We start from the raw sequence: 17,677 nt of genomic DNA on the forward strand, positions 1-17,677 counted from the left end.
TTTGGCCTAACTTGAGACTTGAGCCACCCTCTATTTACTACCATTTTCCAGATCCTAATGCTGAGGAGCGTCGAATTTGAAACACCCGGTATATGACACTCACATGCGCATGTCTATTAATCTAATATGTTAGTGCGGGTTTACATGCATTCGTAATTTCGTCATGCGTCCTCCATAGTTGATTTTATGCAGTTTTTTATGAAGTCCGCATCATATGGAACTACTTTTTTACCTATTTATTGACTTAGGTGAAATTCGATTCCAGCTGTAGTTTCCGCTTTGATATAAATTAAAAAATGAATTAAGAAAATGTAGCATGTTGCTCTCGGGTAACTGTCAAATTTGACATTTAAAGTAATAATTATATAAATAATAGGTTTTCTAGCCGAATTTCGAGAAACTTTATTTGAAAAAGTTGTTTCTTTTTTAATTTTATATAAATATACCAATTTTCAGCCATCTAGGCGTGACAATTTTTTTCGTAATTTTTAACCAATAGCAGCAGATTCTCTCAGAAAAAAAATAACTAATAGGAGCCTGTTTCCTGTTTGTCATTCAAATATTTATCTAGTACTTATATACAGGGTGGTGGTTCGAACTGTATTCCGGAAATTTTAGAAGCATATTCTGCAGATAAAATAGGTAAAAAAAGTTCATATAAATGTATGTACTAAAATGCTTAGTTTCGGAGATACATGTTGTAGAAGTTTCACTTTTATTTGGATTTTTTCCAAATAATTTCTGAAGTAACGTAGGTATTTGGATGAAAATTGGTATCTAGGAATTTTTTTTCCATGAGAAATTTGATTTTGATGTCAATATGACTCCTACTTGTAGAGGGCGCATCTACAAATTTTTTAACTGGTTTGAGAGATCTTTTCGATCGTACCTCGTATAAAACTACTGAGTAAAAGAATATACATTAAGAGGTTTTTTACGTAAAAAAGGTCCCTTGGTAAAAATCGCTACGAGTAATATGGTTCTCGGAATATTTTGAATCGAAATTAACAATACCTGTCGTCATTGACATAAATTAAACAATTGTTTTTGTGTCAAAAGTTCAACAGAAACTGTCATTTTTTCGAAGAAAAATTTACGATTATTTTTAAAAAATAAAAACTTTTCAAGTTTATTATTTCAGTCAAATAACTATCTACTCGTATTTATTTTTTTGTCAATAATGAGATGTATTTCCATTCTAAATATCTTGCGAACGGTTGCTCGTAGCGATTTTTACCACAAGAGACATTTTTTACATAAAAAATCATGGAAATGTACATACATTTTTTCACTCAGTAATTTTTATACAGGTATGGACGAACAGTTTATTACTCTTCAAAACACTTAAAACAAAATTTGTTTTAATTGATTTTCAATCATTTTTTTTTCACTTTAGTTACCCAACTTAAGTTTAAAAATTAGGCCCACTATAGTGGTAAGTTAAACCATTTTTCGTTATACTTTCATTTTAATTTAATCAGAGACCATATTATAGGGGCAATGTCTAACCAAACAGTTCTATAAGTAGGCTATGAAAAATACATTTTGACACTTATAGTATCGTGCAAATAAGTTCCCAGCATGTAGAAACATGAATTTGATGATGCCATCTCGATAAATGTTGAAGTTATTCATACTTTGCATCACTTTGTCTAATTTTTACAACCAAATTTCATTTTTCTTCAAAAACTGTTAGCAGATTCAGTAAATCTAACTGAATATGTAATCACTAGATAAATATTTGACTAATAAACGGACTAACATCAGTTGTTTTGGCTTCTACCACGATTGGTTAAGAAAAAGGTATTGGTTAAAAGAAACACGTTTTTTCAAATAAAGTTTTTAGAATTCGACCAGGAAACCAATTTCTTAGCCATTTGTTACGTTAAATCTCAAATTTGACAGATACCCGAGGCTTTGCCCGAGGGCAATAGGCTAAATTTTCAGTGATTTTTCATCTAAATTAAAGCAGAAACTGTCACTATCACCGAAGTAAAGTTTCACCCAAAATCATTAAATAAAAAAGTTCCATATGATATGGACTTTATCTGTGACACTGTATGATTGGACTGACGGAACGACGGATGACGGATACATACCGGGTGTTGCATCGTCGAGTGGGACATAGGAAATCCCATGTAAATTTTAATGGGGTCAATTATTGACTTCCCTAATTATTTAGGAGAATAATTCTATTTAGGTTTATTGAAGAGCACTAAAACCCACATTCAAAAGAATAACTTTAGATATTTCTGATTAGCCCGTTTACGAGTTATCGCCGATTTCTTTTTAAATATTTCTCCTTTCTTATGGCCCTGTATTTACTTATGAGCACCAGTCAAGGTAAAAGATAACTGTCAAATAAAGTTGTCATTTCAGAAATTTACCTATTTAGTGCTTTATTATTATTGAAAACTCATTCCTACATCGGAAATCTTAAAGATGTGTTTATAAATACAAATTGATATGAATTAAAGTAAAATAAAGTAATCAATTACAAGGTTAATTATAGTATTATTACAATATTCAATAACTTATTAATTTAGGTACTATTAAATTGTTATAACTTTAGGATTTAAGATGTTCAAATATTCCTCCATCGACTGCTAGATAATAACCCAGGCGATCATAAAATTCTCTTCTTACATTCGCTAGTTGGTAAACTGAAATTCTATTGCATTCGGCAGAAATAGTATTTTTTAACTCGTCTAGATTTGGGTATTTTTGATACTTGCATGTCCTGTTTTTTAAATGGCCCCAGAGAAAGAAATCATTTGGCGAAATATCAGGAGACCTTGCTGGCCAATTTACTGTATGATTTAGGCCAATAACGTTTCCGTTAAGACTATTGTCTAAATATTCCCGAACAGCCAGGGTACTGTGTGCCGGGCAGCCCTACATTTGGTACCAAACTTCCTGATTTTCCCTAGTGGCATCATGTAAAGCAGGTAAAATATGATTTTCGAGTAGTTTCAAATAATATTCTGCATTTAAATTTCACGTAAGAAATAATGACCCGATAATATTCTGTCCGAATATCCCTGCCCAAACATTTACTTTCTGTGGATATTGCGTCCTTGTTTCGACAAAGGTGTGTTGGTTTTCTTTGTTCCAATATCGGTAATTTTGAACATTGGGTTCATTATTTAAGGTAAACGTGCATTCGTCAGTGAAACATATGTTTTTTAAAAATTCCCTATCCGTGTTTGCTCTTTCCATCATATCAAAACAAAGCGCCTGCCGCCGTATTTCGTCTCCATCTCGTAGCTCTTGGTGCTTTTCATATTTGAAGGAATAGTATTTATGTCGTTTCGAAATTCGAAACGCTGTAGTGTGATCTATTGCTGTTTCATCCTCAAGTCCTTGTGCTGATCTTTCCATCGTTCTCTTCCACGCACAATAAAACTTCCACGCACAATAAAAGTCGGTATCATTTCTTGCATCTTCTCTTTGTTCCTGCCTTGCTTCACATCTGCAGTTATTTATTAGGGTACCTTTGGTCTCAAATCTCTGGATATTCCTTGCGATTGTAGATTTTCCAGGTATCGGTCTATTCCTTGTCTATTCGGATACAGAGCAGCAAACATGTCCGACACCTTTTGATAACTATTTCCTTGATAATACCATTTAATCATCAATACTTTTTCTTCGGTAGTGTAATTCATGGCTAATATTTTCGATGTACGTATGAGTTTTTAATAATAATAAAAAAAGCACTAAATAGATAAATTTCTGAAATGACAACTTCATTTGACAGTTATCTTTTACCTTGACTGGTGCTCATAAGTAAATACAGGGCCATAAGAATAAACGGGCTAATCAAAAATATCTAAAGTTATTCTTTTGAATGTGGGTTTTAGTGCTCTTCAATAAACCTAAATAGAATTACTCTCTAAAATAATTAGGGAAGTCAATAATTGACCCCATTAAAATTTACATGGGATTTCCTATGTCCCGTTCGACGATGCAACACCCGGTATAAACTTACCTTAATGATTCTCTCTGTTTAGAATAATCCTATTCGGGATTTACTTAAACAAGGCACTCCCTGTATTTTTGCTACAATTAGGCTCAGTGGAAGAAAGAGATTTTGTTATGAACAGATTGGACGCATTACAAGTTTACAGACACAATGCCAAGTCAATTCTGTACGTATAAATATATAGTTTGTCCAGCGAATATAATACAACAGTGACAGTGACAGTTGTTTTTCTGTCAAACAGAATACAGGATGGTGCCTCTCATACGAAGCGAAGGACAAAGACAGTTTGTATCAAAATGAAATTTGAAATATGATATGTCATTCTATTCAGAGTGTCATTTTCTATCGAATAAAATAAAAAAGTACCGAGAGTGTCATTTAAAAATCAAAAGTTGTAGTCATTTCCGGTGAAACAGGAAGTGACCGAAAACAATTGAATACGTCAATCAATCCTAATTTATGTCATATACTAACATACCAAGTCTCGTTTTTTTAACTGTAAAAATAAAAAAGTTATAGGGGTGAGCCACTTTTGAGACGCACCCGGTATTAATTGATTTCGAATTCTAGGAGAAAAATAAGGTCGAGTTTCATTAGAGAAGTATATAAGATCTGCTAACGCAAAATCATAAAAATGAAAATATCTGGAGAAATCTTTGTCTAAGGGATCCTTAATAGTATTTTGAAGATATATGAAATATCCATTGAGTATCCGAATAATATACTTACTGGGTGTTCCATTTACAACAAAGGAGTAAGTAGCTTTTTAAAGTGACCAATGTTCAATATTAATTTTCTCACCTTGTGTAACTTTTCGGGTCAAATTTTAATTTGGTTTTATATACAATGGTTATTTTAACTAAATATTAGGCTATACAGGGTAAATTACAATTTAGGTAGCTGTTATTGAAATTTGAAATTTAAAGTTTATTCTTCATTTTAGGCATATGCTTCTTTAATGAAACTCCCCTTCATTTTTTTTTCCTAGAATCCAAAAGTCAATTAATATATAGGGTGTTCCAAAAAAAAAACAAATTTGATGCGTAACTTTTTTAGAGACACCCTGTATCTGTCTCTCTATATATTTTTAAAAAATGCTTTCAAGTAACTCCCATAGTTGCATTTCGTAATATACACCCATAGTTACATTTCGATATAAACTAACCGTTCTCCTTGGAGCTTCCGCGTCGTATAAGAGGCACCCTGTATAACGATCTAACAAATTAATAGGTATAATTGGTATAATGTATATTATTTCTAACATTTTTTTAGAGATATCGACTATGATCGTCTAAACGAAGCCTTAACTCAAGTGTTTCGACTTCAGCATTTTTCATTTAATGATTCGCAATTTTTTCAGTAAAATTTTGATTTCTTTCAGAATTTGTTTAATTATTTTTTTGGTTTATTGCATTTGTTTTGAATTCTTTCCTTCATAAGTTATAGTTTATTCAAAATTATTTTTGAAGTTATGCCATTAAAATATATGGTAATATACCGTGTGATTTTTATATAAGTTTTACTAAATTAATATAACTAACATTTTTAAATATTTTTTTTAGATCAGTCATACATAACTCGTGTCTTGTTAGTTTAACCACTGAAGCTTATTGAAAAACTTTTTAATCACACGGTATATATTTTGCTTGGTAATAATGCGTTATTATAGTAATAAATAATAATTAAATTATCTTTTAGGAATCTTAATTTATTTCACTTTTTGATTGTTAATTTTCTTTAATAATTTTAGCTTATTATTTATAATTTGTCTCGTTTTGTTCCTATAAAGACGTTACGTTTAACGTTATAATATATAAGAAATATGTATTGCAGTTGATAATAAATATATCTTTGCGGATAATTTAGTTTTATTACTTTAAGAATAAAGGCCTATTAAGAAATTAAAGTCTAAAAATAGGATGACTGGATAAAAATCCTGGAGAATCATGCTACGGATGGTGGAATTGTGTCGATTAGACAAAATATCGATACGTTTAAAAATACAGATATCGATATTTTCAAATAATCTTTTTTCGAAAATATCAACGACCTGGTTTTCTAAAATTTTCTAAAACTAAAGTTTTCATATGTTTACAAGAAATCTATAAAAATTTCTTCAAAATGGACTACCAATCGCCGATTAAAAGTTTCTTCTAGAATCAATAGGGAAGCCAATAAACGATATCCTTAAAATTTACATGGGGATTTCTTATCTCAGATCATATATATTTTATTATACTTTCCTATACATATAGCCAGATGATACTCAAAATATCGATACTTTTTAACATCCCTGTATCAGACTCTCTTCCCCCTCTTCCCATGTTGAATTCGTCCGTGAATGTTTAGGTCAACGCCCGCCAGAAGGCGACACTTATTGAATCAACCACCCGCTGATAATCATTCCCCAACTTACAGAAACACAACAACAAATTATAAATATTATAATCAATTTTTACATATTTAACTAGAATTTTAGGGATCAAATAACTCTATCTTTTATATTAATCCTCATTATTTGTAACAATGTTACATTACTATTTGAAAAACGCCGAAATTTTCGATATTTTGATGGTTTTCCATAATTTTTAAGAGGGTCGAAGAAAAAATACGAACATCGGCAACGTTGCTAAAGGAAGGGTGGGGCTCTTGCATGTGCACAGCGAGCGTCGGGGTGGGGAGCGAGCAACATAGAGCGGCCGCTGAAGAACTGAAAAAGTTATAAGCGGCGTTGTCACGCGTTTTTATAAATAAGTATGATCAGGATTTTAGATTATTTGATATTATCTGGTCTAAAGCTACGTTTACATGATGCAAGTTTTGCTTACGCAAGAACTTGATTGCAAGTATTTGCTTAATGTAAACTGTGTTTCAAGTAATTGCTCAACTGATTGTACAAGAAAAATTACTTTGCAAGTAAAGTTGATTGACGGTCTACTTTTCTTGCACGTTAGTACTTGCAGAGCGAAAATTTTACATGTAATCACGTTGTCAAGTTCTTGCAGTAGCAGTTGCACGAAAAAATGGCCCCAAGCAGGTTGTCTCACGACCAAATTATGAGGTTTTTAACAATTTACGAAAAGCGCAAATGTTTGTAGATCGATAGAAGAGTACACCTTAGTGTACACTATAGAAATAAAATTATGAGATGCTGCTTCTGAAACAGTTTTGGGATAAACAGTTTTTCTTCAGATTTATCCATGGTTTTACCCATACTCTTGTTTTTTGATTTTTTTTTAACAAAGTACGCAATTCATCACTTAACGTATGACATAAAATATTTACACCACATTTAAAAATCTCTGTGGTATCCATAGTTCTTGCACAATAACTTGACTAGTGTAAACATACAATTTTAAAATGTTCAGTTGCAAGTACTCGCAAACGAGCAAAACTTGTATTGTGTAAACGCCGCTTAAGATGGGTATTTGAGAATGTCAATCATAAATTTGTATACAGGGTTTATTTTGGTTGCCAATATGCCAATGAGGGTTTGATATTTTGGTTATTAGTGTAGACAGAACCTTACAGTTTTTTAAACGTTACTACTTTTTTTAACCAAAGATCTCTCGAAGAAAATTATAATCATCTCCTTATACTCGTAGTCTCCGTGACACACATGTGACGAATTGTTAACTATAGTATTTAAAGGCGTTAAAACTAGTTAATTGAATGTATCCATGTAATTGAATGTATCCAACATGAGTTCAACTGACTTGAAAGCATATTCCGAGTTTACATATTTCATATTAAAAAGCTTCTGCTAGTTGATTCAAAATGGCGACAGTGCGTAAAGCCGTACTTCAAACTGCCAAAATTTTGGCAATAGAATTGATAGAAAGTGTATCACGCCCTAGCTAGACACTCATTAGTAATTTCATTCAGTTTATACGGCCATATTACATTCATACGAAATGAACTCAAGTGACTTGAGCAGTTATTAGTTTACTTCATTCGTGTAAACGCACCTTAAGAACCACATTTCAGAAATCTTATCCAGGAATTTCCCTAAATCGTTTTCACCCCCTCCCACAACCGGCAACGCCGCGTTGTTCTGTCAGCGAGCGTTCTTTTTCAACGCCAACCTCGACGACTCTCTCACATCGCCGCAGCGTGGTACGAGTAGCATCTCCGTAGTGTTTTGTGCAACCCGCGATACTTGTGTTTCTTTCAAGTTGTCTATTACTTATTCAGGAGGTTTTATAATCGTAACGAGGCCGACGAAAATGGCCGCGGAAGTCGAAAATAACGTACCCGCTACCGAAACCAAAGAAATAAAGGAGGAAAAAGAGGTTCCTAAGGTGGAGGAGGCGAAGAAAGAAGAAGCTGGAGCGGGCGATGCCTCCAAAGAAAAAGAACCCGCGCCCCCTAAAGTCGTCGTGCACAAATCCAATTTCGAAAAGGATATCGTGTATCTGTACCAGTTTTCGCGTACGCCACTCCTACCCTCGATGAGCCCCTATTGTTTGAAAGTCGAATCCTGGTTGAGGCTAGCCGGCATCAAATATGAGGTAAGAATTTCGATATTTCCGGGCTTTTTTAGATAATATTTAGAGTTTTTATAACGCGGAATATATTCAAACGATGAAATAAGGTACATATTAAGTCATGGAAGTGAGAGAAAGTTAGTTTTTAGCCCTGAAAGTATCGCTTTATTTGTTGTTTGCCATGGGACGCAAATTGAGCCGCCATGTTTGGCTTATCGGGGATATTGTATCAGTTTTTGACAGTTGAATATTTTTCAGAATATTTAACGTCTATTTGACGATAATAAATATCCAGCTTTGATATTTTGAAAATAAACACAGTTTTTAAATACTCTTCTTTTCTTGTTCAATTTTTCTATTCGATAAAAATAGGATTTTCTACAGTTGTTATTGACAGTTGTTATATAAATAAATTCTAAGCATTTTAGGTATATATTTTGGTCAATATTACTGTGATATTACTCTTTTACAGTAAATAATCAGTTTTTTATATAATTAGATAATTCGCTCTATTCAATTTGTTTATAAATATTAATATGATCGAAAAAAAAACCGTCGTCCGCGATGGCTATGAAATTAAGATCGCTGTCATTTTATATGTAAAATTATATGGGAAATGTCATTGATAGTCATTTCCTAGCCAACTGGGTGCCGTTTTTTTCAATCATATTATGGTATTAATTTTCGTTAACAATAATTATTATTGATTTGTAGTAAAACAATAGGTGCCTACCAGTGGCCTACTATAAAGGGTTTATGTAATTTTTAATAGATTTTGATTTCCTCAATTATTGTTTTTGACTGTAAATTTAGACATAGTTAGGGTTTCCATACAACTCTTTGAAAATTCCAGACAAGTGAGGTCTAAAACCCGGACTTCGTCTTCGTCGAAAAATAAATGAATCGATTTAGTATTTAGTTAGGTACCTACCTATGTAAAGTTTGTCTAAAGAGAGAATACCTATCTACCTGAGTTGTTGCCTGCCATTTTAATTCACAGGTAAATTATATTTTCTGTCATTGTTTGGATTACGTCTGACAATGTTCTTCCCTGACTGGTGGGAAGAACAGAGACTTTACTTTAAAAGGGAAATTAAAGGCAGTTGAAAAAGTGTTAAGTATACCAACTCTTTTGGCTTTGTACCTACTAAGATTTGTACATATCCAAACTAATGTATCCGTTGCATCTGCCCAAAAAGTCAAGGGAGAGACAAAAAATGACAGAAAATACAATTTACTTGTGAATAAAAATGACAGGCACAACTGTCACTGTAATGGATTGTTGGTCAGACTTTTATTTATAAAGCGCAAGTAATCATAACAAAATAAAAAGCCAAACAATTTATAATAATCACATCCACGAGAGCACCGAAAATGAAAATATTGATCAGCTAGATAATAATAGGTACCTATGGCCTGTGGGTACTTTCGAACAATGTTGATATAGAAGATATGTGACAACATAACCATTAAAATATTCAACAAAATGAAGTTGGTTTTTCAAATTTCGACCAAAAAATTCTTGATAAGGTAATCAAAACAGGATTTACGAAATGCGAAGTTTGCTTAACTTTGAGTGATCTACCGATGTAAATTAACATTTTTAACATGCCGCATGATTATGTTTTTGTAAAATAAAGCTCTGTTTTTTTATACATTTTCTATTTTCCATGATAATCATGACAAATATTCACCACATAAGAAAGTATCTCTTCTGTATGATTATCAGGACTTCTAATCTTCTTATTAACAATTTTGTTTACATCTATGATGCTATAGATAGCCTTGTTTATGCACGAATTTCAGAATTCGTAATTTTTAAATGCAATAATTTCATAGCGTGTTTGTGTTTTTAAATTAGTCTTGTTCCAGTTGGTTCAAAACAAAACAGTTTTTCTGTTTATTTTTCAAACGCATAACACTATACATATACATTGTATATTGCATGAAATTCTGTAAATATTTGTATCAAGTTTTCAAATTTACATGCGTTCTATTTGTTTGAAGTTTTAATTTCAATATTTTTGGAACTTTTTAAAGATGTAAGTCAACTGAAAATATATTTTTTTGAAAACCTATTCATGGAGATTATTAAATTCTGTCTTATTGATGTTTTACATGATGTGGGCTTGTAATTACATGATTATAAACATGAATACCTATCAAAATTACATGTTTATTGTGTTTTTATGTTAAGTACTTTCATTAACTACCAGTATAATTTTATTGATTCCAATTGAAATACTATTCATAGAAGATTTTTATCAATTCATGGATTATTATCCCACAATAATAGGTTTGTACCGAATGATCGAAAAAAAAACGACATCAAAGACGGCTGGGGAATGACAATCGATGATGATTTTAGCGCGGTCAATCTCTAGACGTCATTTATCAAAGATTGACATGAAACTTGTCGAAAATTAACACTAATTATAGAAAAATTAAAAAAAAGATAGAACGTTTCCACTGTTTCCAGCTACACAAATCTATTTCAAAAAAAATATTTTTGTCGAATTTTAAACTACTCCATTGAAAAATCAATTTTACACAATATACCTAGACCTCGCCAAAATTATCATCGATTGTCATTCCTCAGCCATCTATGACGCTGTTTTTTTTTCGATCGTATGATACTGAAATTAATGTCAAAAAACAAAATATAACTGTTTTTACGAAGTTTTACAGGCTAGTTCTTTTTTAAACATTATTTCAGAACAGTCTAATTGCAACTAATTATTTTTTTATTGTTCTTAATGTAAACAAATGTCTAAAGCTCCTAGTGTCTCATAGCAATTAAAATTCTAGACTAATTGCTTATAATTAATAGCTTTAAAGCTAAGAAACTGGTTTTATTTAAATTTAAAAGTATTTTCGTCGTCAAAAATTTCGTAAATATTTATTATTATTTAATGGAATCTATTTATAGAATAGTGAGCATGCAAATGTTTATTTAAAGTTATGAATTTTTGATAAACCCGTTATTTTACTTTAAATATCATTTCTGACTTTATGTTTCAATTAAATTATCGAAATTTTCTTTATGTAGTATTTAGTAATTAATTATTGATTTCTTCTTTGTTTTAGTGGAAAATATACTATTTAGAATAGTTAAATACATTGATTATTTTCTACTTTTTCGAGTTACATTGGTTATTTCCTATTATTTTTCGTAGTTCCCATTTAAATATTATTTAATGTTATCACTGGGAATTAAACTTCTGATCTGAACAATCTCAAGTAGTAGCCTTTACTAGCCTTAATAAAAATAATAAAGAAAATTGTGTTTTTTTAAATCAATCTAAAGGATTTATTTAAAGAATCTTGAAAGAAGAATATTGAAAAGATTTGTAAGAACTCACGAAAGATTAGGGGGGATTAAATATCACGGCATCTCACCAGTGGTAAAGGGGCGTCAAAAAATCCTCAAAAACGTCTATGTAATAATAAAAAAAAATTCGACGCTTTACAGACTTTTTCTAAACACTGTATGTTAATAATAAAAAAATATATATCTTTCATTGTCCCTATACATATACAACCTAAATAGAGACTAGCCAGACTAGAGAGACATTTCGATAGTTCACAAAAGACTCTGAGCTGAATAAATTAAATCCATCCCCCGAGGACAGGATCATTCTGTGGAGTGAATCGCAGGGGGTGCGGTGGAGGGGTGGAGACCCACCCATCGCGCCGCGATGACTACGCCCGTGACGCGACGTGATAGAATTTATGTTTAATTGGTCTTTCCGCAGAGCCATCTGTTAGCCATCACCGTATCATCGTTAAAAGCTATTACAGAGGAAATAGTCCATGGAGATACTTCTGTAAACGAGCATAATATTCGTGTTCTTCTTTTATGCTTTTTGTAAACATTGTTTACAAGATATGTTAGTTTGAATCTTTATAAAGCATTTTCTTAAATCTTTAGACCATTTAAAGCAGGGTTGGCATGATTTAAATCAAATGATTTAAATCAAGTGATTTTTTAAATTTTAATCATGTGATTTAAATCAAAAAAATAATTTTATTGAAACTTTATAATAAATCAAAAAATAACTGTAAAAATTATAAAAATCTGTCCTAGAAAACTATAAAAAATATTTCGATAACAGATCATAAATCGAAAAATAATTGTAAATTTTATAAAACTATATAAAAATATCTATTCATCAATTTAAATGTTGAACCGATTTTTGAAGTAATTTCGTGTGAATCCATAAGACCGCTAAACGCAGGGATTTATTTTTAAATTTATGTATAAGTGGCAAAAATTCGCTGTTCGAATACATATCATTCGCAGACTAGTGCAGAACTAGGTTCTTCTGATATAGAGACTATATCTTCATTCCCGAAAATCTATAATCGTTGTCAGAAAATATGTTATTAGACAGTTAAAGCACGGCCAAAGACGTAGACGTAAACGTATCGTTTGACATGTACGCTTGCGCAGTGAGAAATTCACTTGCGTTTACGGATACGTGATACGTATGTTTACGTGCCTTTACGTACGTACAAAACGCAAACGTATCGAGCCGAAGGAGTTTCGATTTTCACCCGAATGATGCCGAACGTACAAATTCACAAACAACTCGTTTCCACAACTGGCTAGTAATAAGTTATATTTCATAAATTTTGGGGCCAGTGTAACAGAACTGGGCCTATTTTATTACAATAAATTAGTATGAAAATATTAAGCATCATAATAAACTCATTTTGGAATCTATTTAATTAAATGCTAGTTCTTAGCCAAAATCCACACGAGGATTCTAAAAGATGGAATCTAATAAATAATCATAAAACTCTGTCTGTTTTCCTATATTTTTTATTACTAAGAGCATTTTAAGTTGTAAGGACTACTTTCTGTAATAAAATAATTTCCATTTATAATTTTCTTCGTTTTTCGATATTACTTTTATAAATTTAATAGAATAATAGATATCCATTTTCACTTTTAAAATTAAATAAATTGTTTCACAAAATAATTTAGGATTACAAATGTACCATTTGCGTTACGTATGTCAAAATACTTGCTTTAACTCTTGTTTACACGACAACGCAGTTTCTGCGTTTCTACGTATTGTGCCTTGCTTTAACTGTCTATTTTATATAAATACTTACCGACCTTTTTATTTGCAGTAAGTACTTTACACTTTGACATTAGATATAGATAATACTAATTTCGTTGTCGACTTAAGACTATTTCCGAACAATAGTGTATTGCTGTACATTTGAATGACCATCGTAAACCTATTCCGACGTTACAAGGAGGCACAAAAAGTACATTTTTACTACGAATAAAACACTATTTTTTTAAAACATTACAAATAATTTTTTAATCAATTTCAAACATTGCAAATAATACAAACAGTAATCGAGAAACAATTTGTACACTCGTTGAATTTGACACTTAATATCAGTTTAATAATATATTTTTGTACTTTTGTGCTTAGGCGTAACAGTGCTTTACTTTTATGCGTAGCCGTTAAAATGACAAAAATTAATACTTTTGAGACGTTTGAAAAAAATCCTCTTGATCGGAAGCGAGCGACTTTTTTTGCGGAATATATTGGTGACCGATGTGGAAAAATGACACGCGCCATAGAATTGTTAATGTTATCGGTATCGCTCAGAGTTATAAAGATTTAGCCATTTAGGATAGGACTTTAATTTGAAATAAGTCCTAGTCATTTGGAAATCCGATTTAAATATTGTTTTGAATTAAAATCAAAAAAATCTGATTTAAATAAAAAAAATCCGATTTAAATAAAAAAAAATCCGATTTTTTTGATTTTTTTAAAAAATCTTGATTTTTTCCAACCCTGATTTAAAGTAATAAATAGCTAATATACAGAATTGTTGATATTGTAAGGGAACGGTCGATTATTAGGTAAAATATAACAGGTACCGCAACAAGTTATATACAAAAGTTATAGGGTTTTTAAATATCTATTAGCGGGTAATAAATTTAAGTATACAGGGTGGGTCGTAAAGTCGTGACACATCAAAATGGAACCCCCTGTATATTATTGCATATTTCGGTTCTTCCTTCAATTCTAAGCAAAAATTGAGGTACACACAACGTACCTCAAAACAACCGTTTCCGAATTATTGACTTTTGAAAATATCACTTAAACAATTCGATTTAATTAATCTCGATGTGTTCGGTTTCTTTTAACAATGCCATTCTGCGGAAACTGTGATACTTAATAATATTTGACGTTAATTTTCAAGTTTTGATTTTGAAATGTTGAACGAAAATTTTGTAATTTCCAGACTTGATATAATCACATTTTATACATCTATAAATGCTATAAGAAAATATTTTAAATTGATAGATCTCGTTGTGAAACATTGATGTGCAAAAAATCTGCGATCTAGGTATTGTAATTCTCTGGAAACTTCTAATGTACGCTCAGCCTGGGACACCCTGTATGTGAAATACATGTTTTTTAACGGATCAGACATTATACAGTATTTTACCGATATCATATACAGGATGGACATTTTGAAAAGCTTTTGAAAAGGTAGTCTCTTAAGATGACATATCACTCTTTTTTACAAAATATGGTGCCAGTATAAGAGCGCATATTTCAAATATATTTTTCTAAAAATGCAGAGCGATTCAAATGAAGGTTTAAAAAAATCTAATTTTCGACACCCTGTATACTAGTTTCTCCTGTATATCACGCAGTCTGAAATTCTGAAATCCTGCCTTGGGGGCATTTAATACAAAAAGCCGGGCAAGCCGGCTGCCGCTCCAAGTTCATTGGCAAAAGTATATTAGCAACACTCGAACTAGATAACCTTCTCCGAGGTTGATGCTCTTCAACTATACACAAGTGTAATATTTGTGTTTGTTCTGTTGAAAACAAAACTGCACAACAAACCAAACATTTACCCGATTCTAGAGAATTTTTTGTGTCGACAAATGATTTTTTTCAGGATTTCATAATATTTAATAATTATAACAGGAAAATATCTTTAAGCAAGCGTTCTATAAAATTACTAAATATTATTTATTTGTTAAATATATATTTTTATATGTTTTTACTCAGTTTTTAAAATTAGTTGTTTTTTTAGTTAATTTAAAATAGTTGAAAAAACATTTTCTCAAAGGAACTCTCCGCACTTTTGTCCCTCTAACTTCGTTGTGAATAAAGCAAGAATCTTAATTTTTAGTTACCAAGAGGCCAAGAGGACCTACTATAACTGGCTATATTGCCATTTTATATCTAATGCGTAGAAAAAAATCGTGTGTATTTGGGAAGGCTCAAAAAGGAACAATTGATTATGTTTTTTGCGACGTTTCGCGACTTCATTGTCGCTTCTTCAGGCACTAAAACGTTTAATATTCCAAATGCCCAAAAAAATGGATTAATTGACTTATTCCAATATAAAAAAAATGCAAAATTATAGCCATGTTGAAAATGTAGAAAAAACAAATACATATACTTAGGTATACATAAAGCATACGTTATCAAGATAAATTAATTTTCTCTTGAAGTCTGGACAGTTAAAAAGCATGGATTAAATATTCTTTTAAAACATAAACACCCCTGTTAACTCTACTTAAAACACATAAACATAGGCAGGCTATTTATAACTGGAAATATTCGAAAAATGTGAAAACATCGCTGGAGGAAAGAAGAAAAAATTTAGATGGCGCTGAGTGATGAATTTTCTTTTTACGCTGCGTTTGGGCTTATTTCCTCTTCGTCAAGAAAAAACAAACGAAGACGTTGTGGGTTTTTTGTCTCTTTTTTTGGCTCTTTCCGAGAGACAGATGTTTTTTTTACCTCTTAGCTGGGTTTTGGTTTTTATGATCAATTTTGAAATCCTCCGTGACAGGCATATTCTCAGATTATTCTGTAATGATAATCGTCCATTATTAAATTATAAAGATTTTTTATCACACTTTTTTATTTAAAGATTTAGATATAAAAAAATATTACAGCCTACTACGTCCTCGTCGCCTTCTTGCATTTTTTGATGATTTTACTACTTAAATGAATGATATTTGTTTTTTTCAAGTTCTTGATGGTCTTTTATATTTTTTCAATACTTCTTAAGGTGCATTTACACCTACTGCGCCGAGCCGCGCAAATCATCTACCAGTGTGAACGCACCTTTATATTAATATTCTTATTCAAGTAAATTATTCCTCCAGATTTCGATCACTACAATTGTCTTCAGTCCTCTCGTGATTGGCTCTGTGCTTACCAGGTGTTTATTATAGATTTTATCGTTTCAAACAGCAAGAATTGGTTTATCATGGAAACTAACCGAAAACATCAGATACAGAGTCCAAGATACCTTATGATCGAAAAATAACGGCGTTAGCGATGGCTATGAAATGAAAATCGCTGTCAATTTATATGTATAAATTTATATGGGAAATGTCATCGATCTTCATTTCCCAGCCAACTGAACGTCGTTTTTTTTTCGATCATACGGTATTTCCCGGATAGTAGTAGCATTTTATCATAGTACATATATAATATAGTATTTTTGTCTTCAATTGTGTAGCTGATAATATTTAATTTGAATAAAGTGGTTATTAGGTATTAACGAGGGTATTAAATATTAAATAAAAGTTTATTTTAAAATTATACTGACAATGACATAAGCATAGGTTGAAAACTTAACTTAGGTTGACATTTGCCTGGTTTTTGCATTGTTACCTGTTCAGTTTTAATTTAAAGATAGATGCAGTTTTTTTTAAATTAGTTAAAAACGGCTGGTAAAAAATTGTTCAAATTTGGCATTTTCTTATTTCCAACGTCGCGTCGGTGCACCACTTGGTATACTGTGGCATTTGTCATTTTTCTGCAGGTATGATATTTTATCATGTCATTTAACCTCTATTTATGTAATTCCAAAATGCTTTTGGCGTAAGTTCTTACGGAGTTCAGTTTAATAGTTTTTCAATCTCTCAAACATTACAACCATAACCAGTCATCCAGACAACCTATCGAGCCGAAAAAAATGTATGAGACTGAAAAATGGTGGCGCGGTTCATTCCATTACGTTAATTCATATTTATGGGATATTCTTAGGTCTACTGCTCTACTATATAATTATGTTAATTGTGTCTGTCCGTCCACACACCCATGAACCCAGCGCAGGTAATAAAAGAACACAATTCAGATTGGATTGGATCCAACGAAGACCGATTATAGAGATTACAAAACATTGAAAAATATTA

General features: G+C 31.4%; 2 protein-coding genes across 4 annotated transcripts in view; both read left to right on the top strand.

Moving 5' to 3' along the window:
* LOC115879940 overlaps positions 1–5,840 on the top strand; it is a 20,822-nt gene extending 14,982 nt beyond the window's left edge. For both annotated transcript variants that reach the window (XM_030897008.1, XM_030897007.1), the window contains exons 8-9: positions 4,011–4,148; positions 5,255–5,840. In XM_030897008.1, the coding sequence (XP_030752868.1) occupies positions 4,011–4,148; positions 5,255–5,345 (229 nt within the window). In that variant the 3' untranslated portion in view covers positions 5,346–5,840. The remainder of the gene's footprint in view (positions 1–4,010; positions 4,149–5,254) is intronic.
* Positions 5,841–8,063: 2,223 nt separating this feature from the next.
* Positions 8,064–17,677, top strand: part of LOC115879915 (failed axon connections) — a 78,418-nt gene continuing 68,804 nt past the window's right edge. For both annotated transcript variants that reach the window (XM_030896965.1, XM_030896966.1), the window contains exon 1: positions 8,064–8,493. In XM_030896965.1, coding sequence (XP_030752825.1) covers positions 8,209–8,493 — 285 coding nt within the window. In that variant the 5' untranslated portion in view covers positions 8,064–8,208. The remainder of the gene's footprint in view (positions 8,494–17,677) is intronic.

Source organism: Sitophilus oryzae, unplaced genomic scaffold (genome assembly GCF_002938485.1).
Source record: "Sitophilus oryzae breed Bouriz unplaced genomic scaffold, Soryzae_2.0 scaffold_1590_pilon_pilon, whole genome shotgun sequence".
In the NCBI taxonomy this organism is placed as follows: Eukaryota; Metazoa; Arthropoda; class Insecta; order Coleoptera; family Curculionidae; genus Sitophilus; species Sitophilus oryzae.